Genomic DNA, 12,980 nt, shown 5'->3' with positions numbered 1-12,980 from the left:
ATAGAGTGGATTCAGACATTTCTAACTTTAAGTTTAAGCTGGAAAACCTCCGTGTACTGCTAGGGGAGGTATTAGCGGCTCTGAATGATTGTAACACCGTTGCAATCCCAGAGAAATTATGTAGGCTGGATAGATACTATGCGGTACCGGCGAGTACTGACGTATTTCCTATACCTAAGAGGCTTACAGAAATAATTACTAAGGAGTGGGATAGGCCCGGTGTACCCTTTTCCCCCCCTCCTGTATTTAGAAAAATGTTCCCAATAGACGCCACCACACGGGACTTATGGCAGACGGTCCCTAAGGTGGAGGGAGCGGTTTCTACTCTGGCTAAGCGTACCACTATCCCAGTGGAGGATAGCTGTGCCTTTTCAGATCCAATGGATAAAAAATTAGAGGGTTACCTTAAGAAAATGTTTGTGCAACAAGGTTTTATATTGCAACCCCTTGCATGTATTGCGTCTGTCACGGCCGCGGCCGCTTTTTGGTCCGAGTCTCTGGAAGAGACTCTTGACTCAATGACTATAGATGAGATTTCAAACAAGCTTAAAACTCTTAAGCTAGCTAATTCATTTGTTTCAGATGCCGTAGTACATTTAACTAAACTTACGGCTAAGAATTCCGGATTCGCCATTCAGGCACGCAGAGCACTGTGGCTAAAATCCTGGTCAGCTGACGTTACTTCTAAATCTAAATTACTTAACATACCTTTCAAAGGGCAGACCTTATTCGGGCCCGGTTTGAAAGAAATTATCGCTGACATTACTGGAGGTAAGGGCCATGCTCTACCTCAAGACAGAGCCAAACCTAGGGTTAGACAGTCTAATTTTCGTTCCTTTCATAATTTCAAGGCAGGAGCAGCATCAACTTCCTCTGCACCAAAACAGGAAGGAGCTGCTGCTCGCTACAGACAAGGCTGGAGACCCAACCAGGCCTGGAACAAGGGCAAGCAGGCCAGAAAACCTGCTGCTGCCCCTAAGACAGCATGAAGTGAGGGCCCCCGATCCGGGAACGGATCTAGTGGGGGGCAGACTTTCTCTCTTCGCCCAGGCTTGGGCAAGAGATGTCCAGGATCCCTGGGCGTTAGAGATCATATCTCAGGGATATCTTCTGGACTTCAAATCCTCTCCCCCAAAAGGGAGATTTCATCTGTCAAGGTTGTCAACAAACCAAATAAAGAAAGAGGCGTTTCTACGCTGTGTACAAGATCTTTTTCTAATGGGAGTGATCCATCCGGTTCCGCGGTCGGAACACGGACAGGGGTTTTACTCAAATCTGTTTGTGGTTCCCAAGAAAGAGGGAACCTTCAGACCAATCTTGGATTTAAAGATCCTAAACAAATTCCTAAGAGTTCCATCGTTCAAAATGGAAACTATTCGGACAATCCTACCCATGATCCAAAAGGGTCAGTACATGACCACAGTGGATTTAAAGGATGCTTACCTTCACATACCGATTCACAAAGATCATTACCGGTATCTAAGGTTTGCCTTCCTAGACAGGCATTACCAGTTTGTAGCTCTTCCATTCGGATTGGCTACGGCTCCAAGAATCTTCACAAAGGTTCTGGGTGCTCTTCTGGCGGTACTAAGACCGCGAGGAATTTCGGTAGCTCCGTACCTAGACGACATTCTGATACAAGCTTCAAGCTTTCAAACTGCCAAGTCTCATACAGAGTTAGTACTGGCATTTCTAAGGTCGCATGGATGGAAGGTGAACGAAAAGAAGAGTTCTCTCTTTCCACTCACAAGAGTTCCCTTCTTGGGGACTCTTATAGATTCTGTAGAAATGAAGATTTACCTGACAGAAGACAGGTTAACAAAGCTTCAAAATGCATGCCGTGTCCTTCATTTCATTCAACACCCGTCAGTAGCTCAATGCATGGAGGTGATCGGCTTAATGGTAGCGGCAATGGACATAGTACCCTTTGCACGCCTACATCTCAGACCGCTGCAATTGTGCATGCTAAGTCAGTGGAATGGGGATTACTCAGATTTGTCCCCTACTCTGAATCTGGATCAAGAGACCAGAAATTCTCTTCTATGGTGGCTTTCTCGGCCACATCTGTCCAGGGGGATGCCATTCAGCAGGCCGGATTGGACAATTGTAACAACAGACGCCAGCCTACTAGGTTGGGGCGCTGTCTGGAATTCTCTGAAGGCTCAGGGATCATGGACTCAGGAGGAGAGTCTCCTGCCTATAAACATTCTGGAATTGAGAGCAGTTCTCAATGCTCTTCTGGCTTGGCCCCAGTTAACAACTCGGGGGTTCATCAGGTTTCAGTCGGACAACATCACGACTGTAGCTTACATCAACCATCAAGGAGGGACAAGAAGCTCCTTAGCGATGATGGAAGTATCAAAGATAATTCGCTGGGCAGAGTTTCACTCTTGCCACCTGTCAGCAATCCACATCCCGGGAGTGGAGAACTGGGAGGCGGATTTCCTAAGTCGTCAGACTTTTCATCCGGGGGAGTGGGAACTTCATCCGGAGGTCTTTGCCCAAATACTTCGACGTTGGGGCAAACCAGAGATAGATCTCATGGCGTCTCGACAGAACGCCAAGCTTCCTTGTTACGGGTCCAGATCCAGGGATCCGGGAGCGGTCCTGATAGATGCTTTGACAGCACCTTGGACCTTCGGGATGGCTTATGTGTTTCCACCCTTCCCGATGCTTCCTCGATTGATTGCCAGAATCAAACAGGAGAGAGCATCGGTGATTCTAATAGCGCCTGCGTGGCCACGCAGGACCTGGTATGCAGATCTAGTGGACATGTCATCCTGTCCACCTTGGTCTCTGCCTCTGAGACAGGACCTTCTAATTCAGGGTCCTTTCAAACATCAAAATCTAATTTCTCTGAAGCTGACTGCTTGGAAATTGAACGCTTGATTTTATCAAAGCGTGGGTTTTCGGAGTCAGTTATTGATACCTTAATACAGGCTAGGAAGCCTGTTACCAGAAAGATTTACCATAAAATATGGCGTAAATACTTACATTGGTGCGAATCCAAGAGTTACTCATGGAGTAAAGTTAGGATTCCTAGGATATTATCCTTTCTACAAGAAGGTTTAGAAAAGGGTTTATCTGCTAGTTCCTTAAAGGGACAGATCTCAGCTCTGTCCATTCTTTACACAAGCGTCTGTCAGAAGTTCCAGACGTTCAGGCTTTTTGCCAGGCTTTGGCCAGGATTAAGCCTGTGTTTAAAACTGTTGCTCCACCATGGAGCTTAAATTTAGTTCTTAACGTTTTACAGGGTGTTCCGTTTGAACCCCTTCATTCCATTGATATCAAGCTGTTATCTTGGAAAGTTCTGTTTTTAATGGCTATTTCCTCGGCTCGGAGAGTCTCTGAGTTATCTGCTTTACATTGTGATTCTCCTTATCTGATTTTTCATTCAGACAAGGTAGTTCTGCGTACTAAACCTGGGTTCTTACCTAAGGTGGTCACTAACAGGAATATCAATCAAGAGATTGTTGTTCCATCCTTGTGCCCTAATCCTTCTTCAAAGAAGGAACGTCTTCTACACAATCTGGATGTAGTCCGTGCTCTGAAATTTTATTTACAGGCAACTAAAGATTTTCGACAAACGTCTTCCCTGTTTGTCGTTTATTCTGGTCAGAGGAGAGGTCAAAAAGCTTCTGCTACCTCTCTCTCCTTTTGGCTTCGTAGCATAATACGTTTAGCTTATGAGACTGCTGGACAGCAGCCTCCTGAAAGAATTACAGCTCATTCTACTAGAGCTGTGGCTTCCACTTGGGCCTTTAAGAATGAGGCCTCTGTTGAACAGATTTGCAAGGCTGCAACTTGGTCTTCTCTTCATACTTTCTCCAACATAGGTGTGTCCGGTCCACGGCGTCATCCTTACTTGTGGGATATTCTCTTCCCCAACAGGAAATGGCAAAGAGCCCAGCAAAGCTGGTCACATGATCCCTCCTAGGCTCCGCCTACCCCAGTCATTCTCTTTGCCGTTGTACAGGCAACATCTCCACGGAGATGGCTTAGAGTTTTTTAGTGTTTAACTGTAGTTTTTATTATTCAATCAAGAGTTTGTTATTTTGAAATAGTGCTGGTATGTACTATTTACTCAGAAACAGAAAAGAGATGAAGATTTCTGTTTGTATGAGGAAAATGATTTTAGCAACCGTCACTAAAATCCATGGCTGTTCCACACAGGACTGTTGAGAGCAATTAACTTCAGTTGGGGGAACAGTGAGCAGTCTCTTGCTGCTTGAGGTATGACACATTCTAACAAGACGATGTAATGCTGGAAGCTGTCATTTTCCCTCTGGGATCCGGTAAGCCATGTTTATTACGATTGTAAATAAGGGATTCAAAAAGGGCTTATTAAGACTGTAGACTTTTTTTGGGCTAAATCGATTGATTATTAACACATATTTAGCCTTGAGGAATCATTTTATCTGGGTATTTTGATATAATAATATCGGCAGGCACTGTTTTAGACACCTTATTCTTTAGGGGCTTTCCCAAAGCATAGGCAGAGCCTCATTTTCGCGCCGGTGTTGCGCACTTGTTTTTGAGAGGCATGGCATGCAGTCGCATGTGAGAGGAGCTCTGATACTTAGAAAAGACTTTCTGAAGGCGTCATTTGGTATCGTATTCCCCTTGGGGCTTGGTTGGGTCTCAGCAAAGCAGATACCAGGGACTGTAAAGGGGTTAAAGTTCAAAACGGCTCCGGTTCCGTTATTTTAAGGGTTAAAGCTTCCAAATTTGGTGTGCAATACTTTTAAGGCTTTAAGACACTGTGGTGAAAATTTGGTGAATTTTGAACAATTCCTTCATGTTTTTTCGCATTTGCAGTAATAAAGTGTGTTCAGTTTAAAATTTAAAGTGACAGTAACGGTTTTATTTTAAAACGTTTTTTGTACTTGTTATCAAGTTTATGCCTGTTTAACATGTCTGAACTACCAGATAGACTGTGTTCTGAATGTGGGGAAGCCAGAATTCCTATTCATTTAAATAAATGTGATTTATGTGACAATGACAATGATGCCCAAGATGATTCCTCAAGTGAGGGGAGTAAGCATGGTACTGCATCATTCCCTCCTTCGTCTACACGAGTCTTGCCCACTCAGGAGGCCCCTAGTACATCTAGCGCGCCAATACTCCTTACTATGCAACAATTAACGGCTGTAATGGATAATTCTGTCAAAAACATTTTAGCCAAAATGAACACTTATCAGCGTAAGCGCGACTGCTCTGTTTTAGATACTGAAGAGCATGACGACGCTGATATTAATATTTCTGAAGGGCCCCTAACTCAGTCTGATGGGGCCAGGGAGGTTTTGTCTGAGGGAGAAATTACTGATTCAGGGAACATTTCTCAACAAGCTGAACCTGATGTGATTGCATTTAAATTTAAGTTGGAACATCTCCGCATTCTGCTTAAGGAGGTATTATCCACTCTGGATGATTGTGACAAGTTGGTCATCCCAGAGAAACTATGTAAAATGGACAAGTTCCTAGAGGTGCCGGGGCTCCCAGAAGCTTTTCCTATACCCAAGCGGGTGGCGGACATTGTTAATAAAGAATGGGAAAGGCCCGGTATTCCTTTCGTCCCTCCCCCCATATTTAAAAAATTGTTTCCTATGGTCGACCCCAGAAAGGACTTATGGCAGACAGTCCCCAAGGTCGAGGGAGCGGTTTCCACTTTAAACAAACGCACCACTATACCCATAGAGGATAGTTGTGCTTTCAAAGATCCTATGGATAAAAAATTAGAAGGTTTGCTTAAAAAGATGTTTGTTCAGCAGGGTTACCTTCTACAACCAATTTCATGCATTGTCCCTGTCGCTACAGCCGCATGTTTCTGGTTCGATGAGCTGATAAAGGCGGTCGACAGTGATTCTCCTCCTTATGAGGAGATTATGGACAGAATCAATGCTCTCAAATTGGCTAATTCTTTCACCCTAGACGCCACTTTGCAATTGGCTAGGTTAGCGGCTAAGAATTCTGGGTTTGCTATTGTGGCGCGCAGAGCGCTTTGGTTGAAATCTTGGTCGGCTGATGCGTCTTCCAAGAACAAGCTACTTAACATTCCTTTCAAGGGGAAAACGCTGTTTGGCCCTGACTTGAAAGAGATTATCTCGGATATCACTGGGGGTAAGGGCCACGCCCTTCCTCAGGATCGGCCTTTCAAGGCAAAAAATAAACCTAATTTTCGTCCCTTTCGTAGAAACGGACCAGCCCAAAGTGCTACGTCCTCTAAGCAAGAGGGTAATACTTCTCAAGCCAAGCCAGCTTGGAGACCAATGCAAGGCTGGAACAAGGGAAAGCAGGCCAAGAAACCTGCCACTGCTACCAAGACAGCATGAAATGTTGGCCCCCGATCCGGGACCGGATCTGGTGGGGGGCAGACTCTCTCTCTTCGCTCAGGCTTGGGCAAGAGATGTTCTGGATCCTTGGGCGCTAGAAATAGTCTCCCAAGGTTATCTTCTGGAATTCAAGGGACTTCCCCCAAGGGGGAGGTTCCACAGGTCTCAGTTGTCTTCAGACCACATAAAAAGACAGGCATTCTTACATTGTGTAGAAGACCTGTTAAAAATGGGAGTGATTCATCCCGTTCCATTAAGAGAACAAGGGATGGGGTTCTACTCCAATCTGTTTATAGTTCCCAAAAAAGAGGGAACGTTCAGACCAATCTTAGATCTCAAGATCTTAAACAAGTTTCTCAAGGTTCCATCGTTCAAGATGGAAACCATTCGAACTATTCTTCCTTCCATCCAGGAAGGTCAATTCATGACCACGGTGGATTTAAAGGATGCGTATCTACATATTCCTATCCACAAGGAACATCATCGGTTCCTGAGGTTCGCATTCCTGGACAAACATTACCAGTTTGTGGCGCTTCCTTTCGGATTAGCCACTGCTCCAAGGATTTTCACAAAGGTACTAGGGTCCCTTCTAGCTGTGCTAAGACCAAGGGGCATTGCTGTAGTACCTTACTTGGACGACATTCTGATTCAAGCGTCGTCCCTTCCTCAAGCAAAGGCTCACACGGACATTGTCCTGGCCTTTCTCAGATCTCACGGATGGAAAGTGAACGTGGAAAAGAGTTCTCTATCTCCGTCAACAAGGGTTCCCTTCTTGGGAACAATAATAGACTCCTTAGAAATGAGGATTTTTCTGACAGAGGCCAGAAAAACAAAACTTCTAGACTCTTGTCGGATACTCCATTCCGTTCCTCTTCCTTCCATAGCTCAGTGCATGGAAGTGATCGGGTTGATGGTAGCGGCAATGGACATAGTTCCTTTTGCACGCATTCATCTAAGACCATTACAACTGTGCATGCTCAGTCAGTGGAATGGGGACTATACAGACTTGTCTCCGAAGATACAAGTAAATCAGAGGACCAGAGACTCACTCCGTTGGTGGCTGTCCCTGGACAACCTGTCACGAGGGATGACATTCCGCAGACCAGAGTGGGTCATTGTCACGACCGACGCCAGTCTGATGGGCTGGGGCGCGGTCTGGGGATCCCTGAAAGCTCAGGGTCTTTGGTCTCGGGAAGAATCTCTTCTACCGATAAATATTCTGGAACTGAGAGCGATATTCAATGCTCTCAAGGCTTGGCCTCAGCTAGCGAGGGCCAAGTTCATACGGTTTCAATCAGACAACATGACAACTGTTGCGTACATCAACCATCAGGGGGGAACAAGGAGTTCCCTGGCGATGGAAGAAGTGACCAAAATCATTCTATGGGCGGAGTCTCACTCCTGCCACCTGTCTGCTATCCACATCCCAGGAGTGGAAAATTGGGAAGCGGATTTTCTGAGTCGTCAGACATTGCATCCGGGGGAGTGGGAACTCCATCCGGAAATCTTTGCCCAAGTCACTCAGCTGTGGGGCATTCCAGACATGGATCTGATGGCCTCTCGTCAGAACTTCAAAGTTCCTTGCTACGGGTCCAGATCCAGGGATCCCAAGGCGGCTCTAGTGGATGCACTAGTAGCACCTTGGACCTTCAAACTAGCTTATGTGTTCCCGCCGTTTCCTCTCATCCCCAGGCTGGTAGCCAGGATCAATCAGGAGAGGGCGTCGGTGATCTTGATAGCTCCTGCGTGGCCACGCAGGACTTGGTACGCAGATCTGGTGAATATGTCATCGGCTCCTCCTTGGAAGCTACCTTTGAGACGAGACCTTCTTGTTCAGGGTCCGTTCGAACATCCGAATCTGGTTTCACTCCAGCTGACTGCTTGGAGATTGAACGCTTGATCTTATCGAAGCGAGGATTCTCAGATTCTGTTATCGATACTCTTGTTCAGGCCAGAAAGCCTGTAACTAGAAAGATTTACCACAAAATTTGGAAAAAATATATCTGTTGGTGTGAATCTAAAGGATTCCCTTGGGACAAGGTTAGGATTCCTAGGATTCTATCCTTCCTTCAAGAAGGATTGGAAAAAGGATTATCTGCAAGTTCCCTGAAGGGACAGATTTCTGCCTTGTCTGTGTTACTTCACAAAAAGCTGGCCGCTGTGCCAGATGTTCAAGCCTTTGTTCAGGCTCTGGTTAGAATTAAGCCTGTTTACAAACCTTTGACTCCTCCTTGGAGTCTCAATTTAGTTCTTTCAGTTCTTCAGGGGGTTCCGTTTGAACCCTTGCATTCCGTTGATATTAAGTTATTATCTTGGAAAGTTTTGTTTTTAGTTGCAATTTCTTCTGCTAGAAGAGTTTCAGAATTATCTGCTCTGCAGTGTTCTCCTCCTTATCTGGTGTTCCATGCAGATAAGGTGGTTTTACGTACTAAACCTGGTTTTCTTCCAAAAGTTGTTTCTAACAAAAACATTAACCAGGAGATTATCGTACCTTCTCTGTGTCCGAAACCAGTTTCAAAGAAGGAACGTTTGTTGCACAATTTGGATGTTGTTCGCGCTCTAAAATTCTATTTAGATGCTACAAAGGATTTTAGACAAACATCTTCCTTGTTTGTTGTTTATTCCGGTAAAAGGAGAGGTCAAAAAGCAACTTCTACCTCTCTCTCTTTTTGGATTAAAAGCATCATCAGATTGGCTTACGAGACTGCCGGACGGCAGCCTCCCGAAAGAATCACAGCTCATTCCACTAGGGCTGTGGCTTCCACATGGGCCTTCAAGAACGAGGCTTCTGTTGATCAGATATGTAGGGCAGCGACTTGGTCTTCACTGCACACTTTTACCAAATTTTACAAGTTTGATACTTTTGCTTCTTCTGAGGCTATTTTTGGGAGAAAGGTTTTGCAAGCCGTGGTGCCTTCCATTTAGGTGACCTGATTTGCTCCCTCCCTTCATCCGTGTCCTAAAGCTTTGGTATTGGTTCCCACAAGTAAGGATGACGCCGTGGACCGGACACACCTATGTTGGAGAAAACAGAATTTATGTTTACCTGATAAATTACTTTCTCCAACGGTGTGTCCGGTCCACGGCCCGCCCTGGTTTTTTTAATCAGGTCTGATGATTTATTTTCTTTAACTACAGTCACCACGGTACCATATGGTTTCTCCTATGCAAATATTCCTCCTTAACGTCGGTCGAATGACTGGGGTAGGCGGAGCCTAGGAGGGATCATGTGACCAGCTTTGCTGGGCTCTTTGCCATTTCCTGTTGGGGAAGAGAATATCCCACAAGTAAGGATGACGCCGTGGACCGGACACACCGTTGGAAAAAGTAATTTATCAGGTAAACATAAATTCTGTTTTTTCCAAATTTTACAAATTTGACACTTTTGCTTCTTCGGAGGCTGTTTTTGGGAGAAAGGTTCTTCAGGCAGTGGTTCCTTCCGTATAAGATCCTGCCTGTCCCTCCCGTCATCCGTGTACTTTAGCTTTGGTATTGGTATCCCAGAAGTAATGATGACCCGTGGACTGACCACACTTAACAGGAGAAAACATAATTTATGCTTACCTGATAAATTCCTTTCTCCTGTAGTGTGGTCAGTCCACGGCCCGCCCTGTTTTTTATGGCAGGTCTAAATTTTTAAATTATACTCCAGTCACCACTGCACCCTTTAGCTTCTCCTTTCTCGTTGGTTCTCGGTCGAATGACTGGGTGTGACGTAGAGGGGAGGAGCTATATAGCAGCTCTGCTGGGTGATCCTCTTGCACTTCCTGTTGGGGAGGAGTTAATATCCCAGAAGTAATGATGACCCGTGGACTGACCACACTACAGGAGAAAGGAATTTATCAGGTAAGCATAAATTATGTTTTTTTCTTTCATAATTCAGATAGAGCACACAATTTTAAACAACTTTCTACTTTACTCCTATTATTATTTTTTCTTTGTTATCTTGCTATCTTTATTTGAAAAAGCAGGAATGCAAGCTTGAGAGACGGGATATTTTTGGTTCAGCACCCTGAGTAGCACTTTCTAACTAGTGGCTACATTTAATCAACCAATCAACAAGCGCTACCCAGGTGCTGAATCAAAAATAGTCCGGCTTCTAAGCTTAGATTCCTGCTTTTCAAATAAAGATACCAAGAGAACGAAGACAAAATGATAGTAGGAGTTAATTTAGAAAGTTGCTTAAAATTGCATGCTGTATCTGAATCGTGAAAGAGAAAACATTTAGGTTTAGTATTCCTTTAATAGGACATGAAACCCAAAATATTTATTTCATGATTTAGATAGATTTTTAATTTACTTCTAGCATAAATTTGTATTTGTTCTCTTGGTGTCTTTTGTTGAAAAGCAGGGACATATGCTTAGGAGCCGGCCCATTTCTGGAGCCCTGTATGGCAGCAGTTTTGAAAGAATGTTATCCATTTGCAAGAGCACTAGATGGCAGCACTATTGCTTGCCATGTAGTTCTCCAGATGCCTACCTTTGTATCTTCACGTACACAGAATATCATGGGAACAAAGAAAATTTAATAAAAGAAGTAAACTGGAAACTTTTTAAACTGGTGTCTTTTGTCTAAATCACAAATAAAAAAACAATTGGTTTCATATCCCTTTAATATTTACAGGGACCTAGGAAAAACTGGTGAATTTATAATATAGCTGCAGCGTGCAATAATAGGTGATACATATGTTTGTGTATGTTACAGAAGCCCGCCTGGAAAAGAACATTGTAGCTACTTTTGTTTTATTGCTGAAGCACTTTATTCAGAGACATCCAATTAATCAGAATAACCTCATTCATTCACATGGAGTCGCTACATTGGGAGCTCTGTTGCAAAAGGTAAGTAGAACCGCATTAACAATCACTTTAGTAATACTCAACGAAGGCTGGACCCTTATAAAGGGACAGACACAATCCTGCCTTCACTATCTGCTGCATAATGAAAATAATTTGCTTAAAGGGCCATAATACCCAAATGTTTAAACACTTGAAAGTGATGCAGTATAGCTGTAAAAAGCTGACTAGAAAATATCACCTGAACATCTCTATGTAAAAAAGAAAGATATTTTACCTCAAAAGTTCCTCAGTAGCCACATCCCATTGTAAAGGATTTCTAAGCAGCATTTTAGTGTGTCTGTCCTGGGACTGCTGAAAGGATGAGCCTCGTGCACTCTCATATTATTTCACCAATCAGGTAAATGAAGCTTACTATGAAATCTCATGAGAGTTAAGTCAAATCTCATGAGATCACAGTAAGAGTTCTTGACCTCAGCACTGCTGATGCTGATTGGCTGCTGTTCATTTCTTCATTTTTTTTTTTTTTTTAACCTGCAGCTGAGATCAGCTGAGTATAACTTTTTACACAGCACTTACTCTGCTGAGCTGAGGAGATTGTGAGGTAAAATATCTTCCTTTTTTACATAGAGGTGCTCAAGTGATATTTTCCTGTCAGCTTTTTACAGTTATACTGCATCAGTTTCAAGTGATTTAGCATATGAGTATTATGTCCCTTTAATTATGATAACCTTACTATGACCCCTATCAGTCACTGAATATATTTATACCTTCCCTCCCATAGTTAATGTGAGGTTCTATACAGGGATATATCGCCTTCTACTATGTATGTATTCTATTACCTAAGCCTCTCCTAGCAGATATTTATTTTAAAAAATGTTTGCATTCTCTTTTTTTTTAAAAAATGAAACCATTGCAGATTTGATGAAACCTCATGCTACAGGTATGATGGCAGGTAATATTGTCAGAACGGTAGTAGGTATAATTGCAGCTTGCCTTTGGCTTCCTTACTTGAATTCAATGGCATGTAGCTGAAAGGGGAGGAGTTATATCCACATGAAAAGATGAAAGCAATCACTGTGTAGCCTATGTTGCTTCATCAGAGAAATAGCATGAAACTGACTACAATTTTTGTAACTTTTCCAATGTACTTCACATTTACTTTGTTCTCATGGTATTCTTTTTCAGAGAGAATACCCTGGTAGTTAGTATTCAGGTGCAAGGAAAACGATGTAGCAGCAAGAATGCTTTTGAGCATTAGATGGCAGCAGTGAACATTGTTCAGAAGCATTGTTGCAAAATTGCTGCCATCTAATGCTCCAGATATGTTCACTCTCTTGAGCCTCTCTGTCTGCATTTCAACAATGGATATCAAAAGAACAAAGTAAATTTCATAATAGAAGTACTTTTTTTAAAAAAATGGTATGCTCTGTCTGAATCATGAAAGAAATATTTTGGGTTTTATATACCTTTAAAGGGACAAGAAACCAAAAACATTTCTTAAAGGGACAGTAAAGTCCTAATTAGACATTCATGATTTAGGTAGAACAAAGAATTTAAACAATTTTCCAATTTAATTTATTATTATTATTTTTTTCATTCTCTTGGTATCATTTGCTGAAGCAGCAGCAATGCACTTCTGGTTTCTAACTGAACACATGGATGAGCCAGTGAGAATTTGTATATTTATGCAGCTAATAATCAGCAGCTAGAAGTTCTTTGCTGCTCCTGAGCTTACCTAGATAAACCTTTCAGCAAAGAATAACAAGAGAAGGGAGCAAATTAAATAATAGAAGTAAATTGGATAGGTGTTATAAAATGTATGTTCTATCGGAATAATGAATGTCTAATTAT

At 43.1% G+C, this 12,980-nt stretch overlaps 1 protein-coding gene across 6 annotated transcripts in view; it reads left to right on the top strand.

Annotated features, from left to right (window-relative positions):
• Positions 1-12,980, top strand: part of NBEAL1 (neurobeachin like 1) — a 759,124-nt gene that overhangs the window by 346,107 nt on the left and 400,037 nt on the right. For all 6 annotated transcript variants that reach the window (XM_053698681.1, XM_053698678.1, XM_053698680.1 and 3 more), the window contains one exon: positions 11,038-11,171. In XM_053698681.1, the coding sequence (XP_053554656.1) occupies positions 11,038-11,171 (134 nt within the window). The remainder of the gene's footprint in view (positions 1-11,037; positions 11,172-12,980) is intronic.

Source organism: Bombina bombina, chromosome 1 (assembly GCF_027579735.1).
Source record: "Bombina bombina isolate aBomBom1 chromosome 1, aBomBom1.pri, whole genome shotgun sequence".
NCBI classification, from domain to species: domain Eukaryota; kingdom Metazoa; phylum Chordata; class Amphibia; order Anura; family Bombinatoridae; genus Bombina; species Bombina bombina.
The sequence above is the reverse complement of the archived record's forward strand: the minus strand, read 5'-3'. Positions and strand labels throughout refer to the sequence as shown.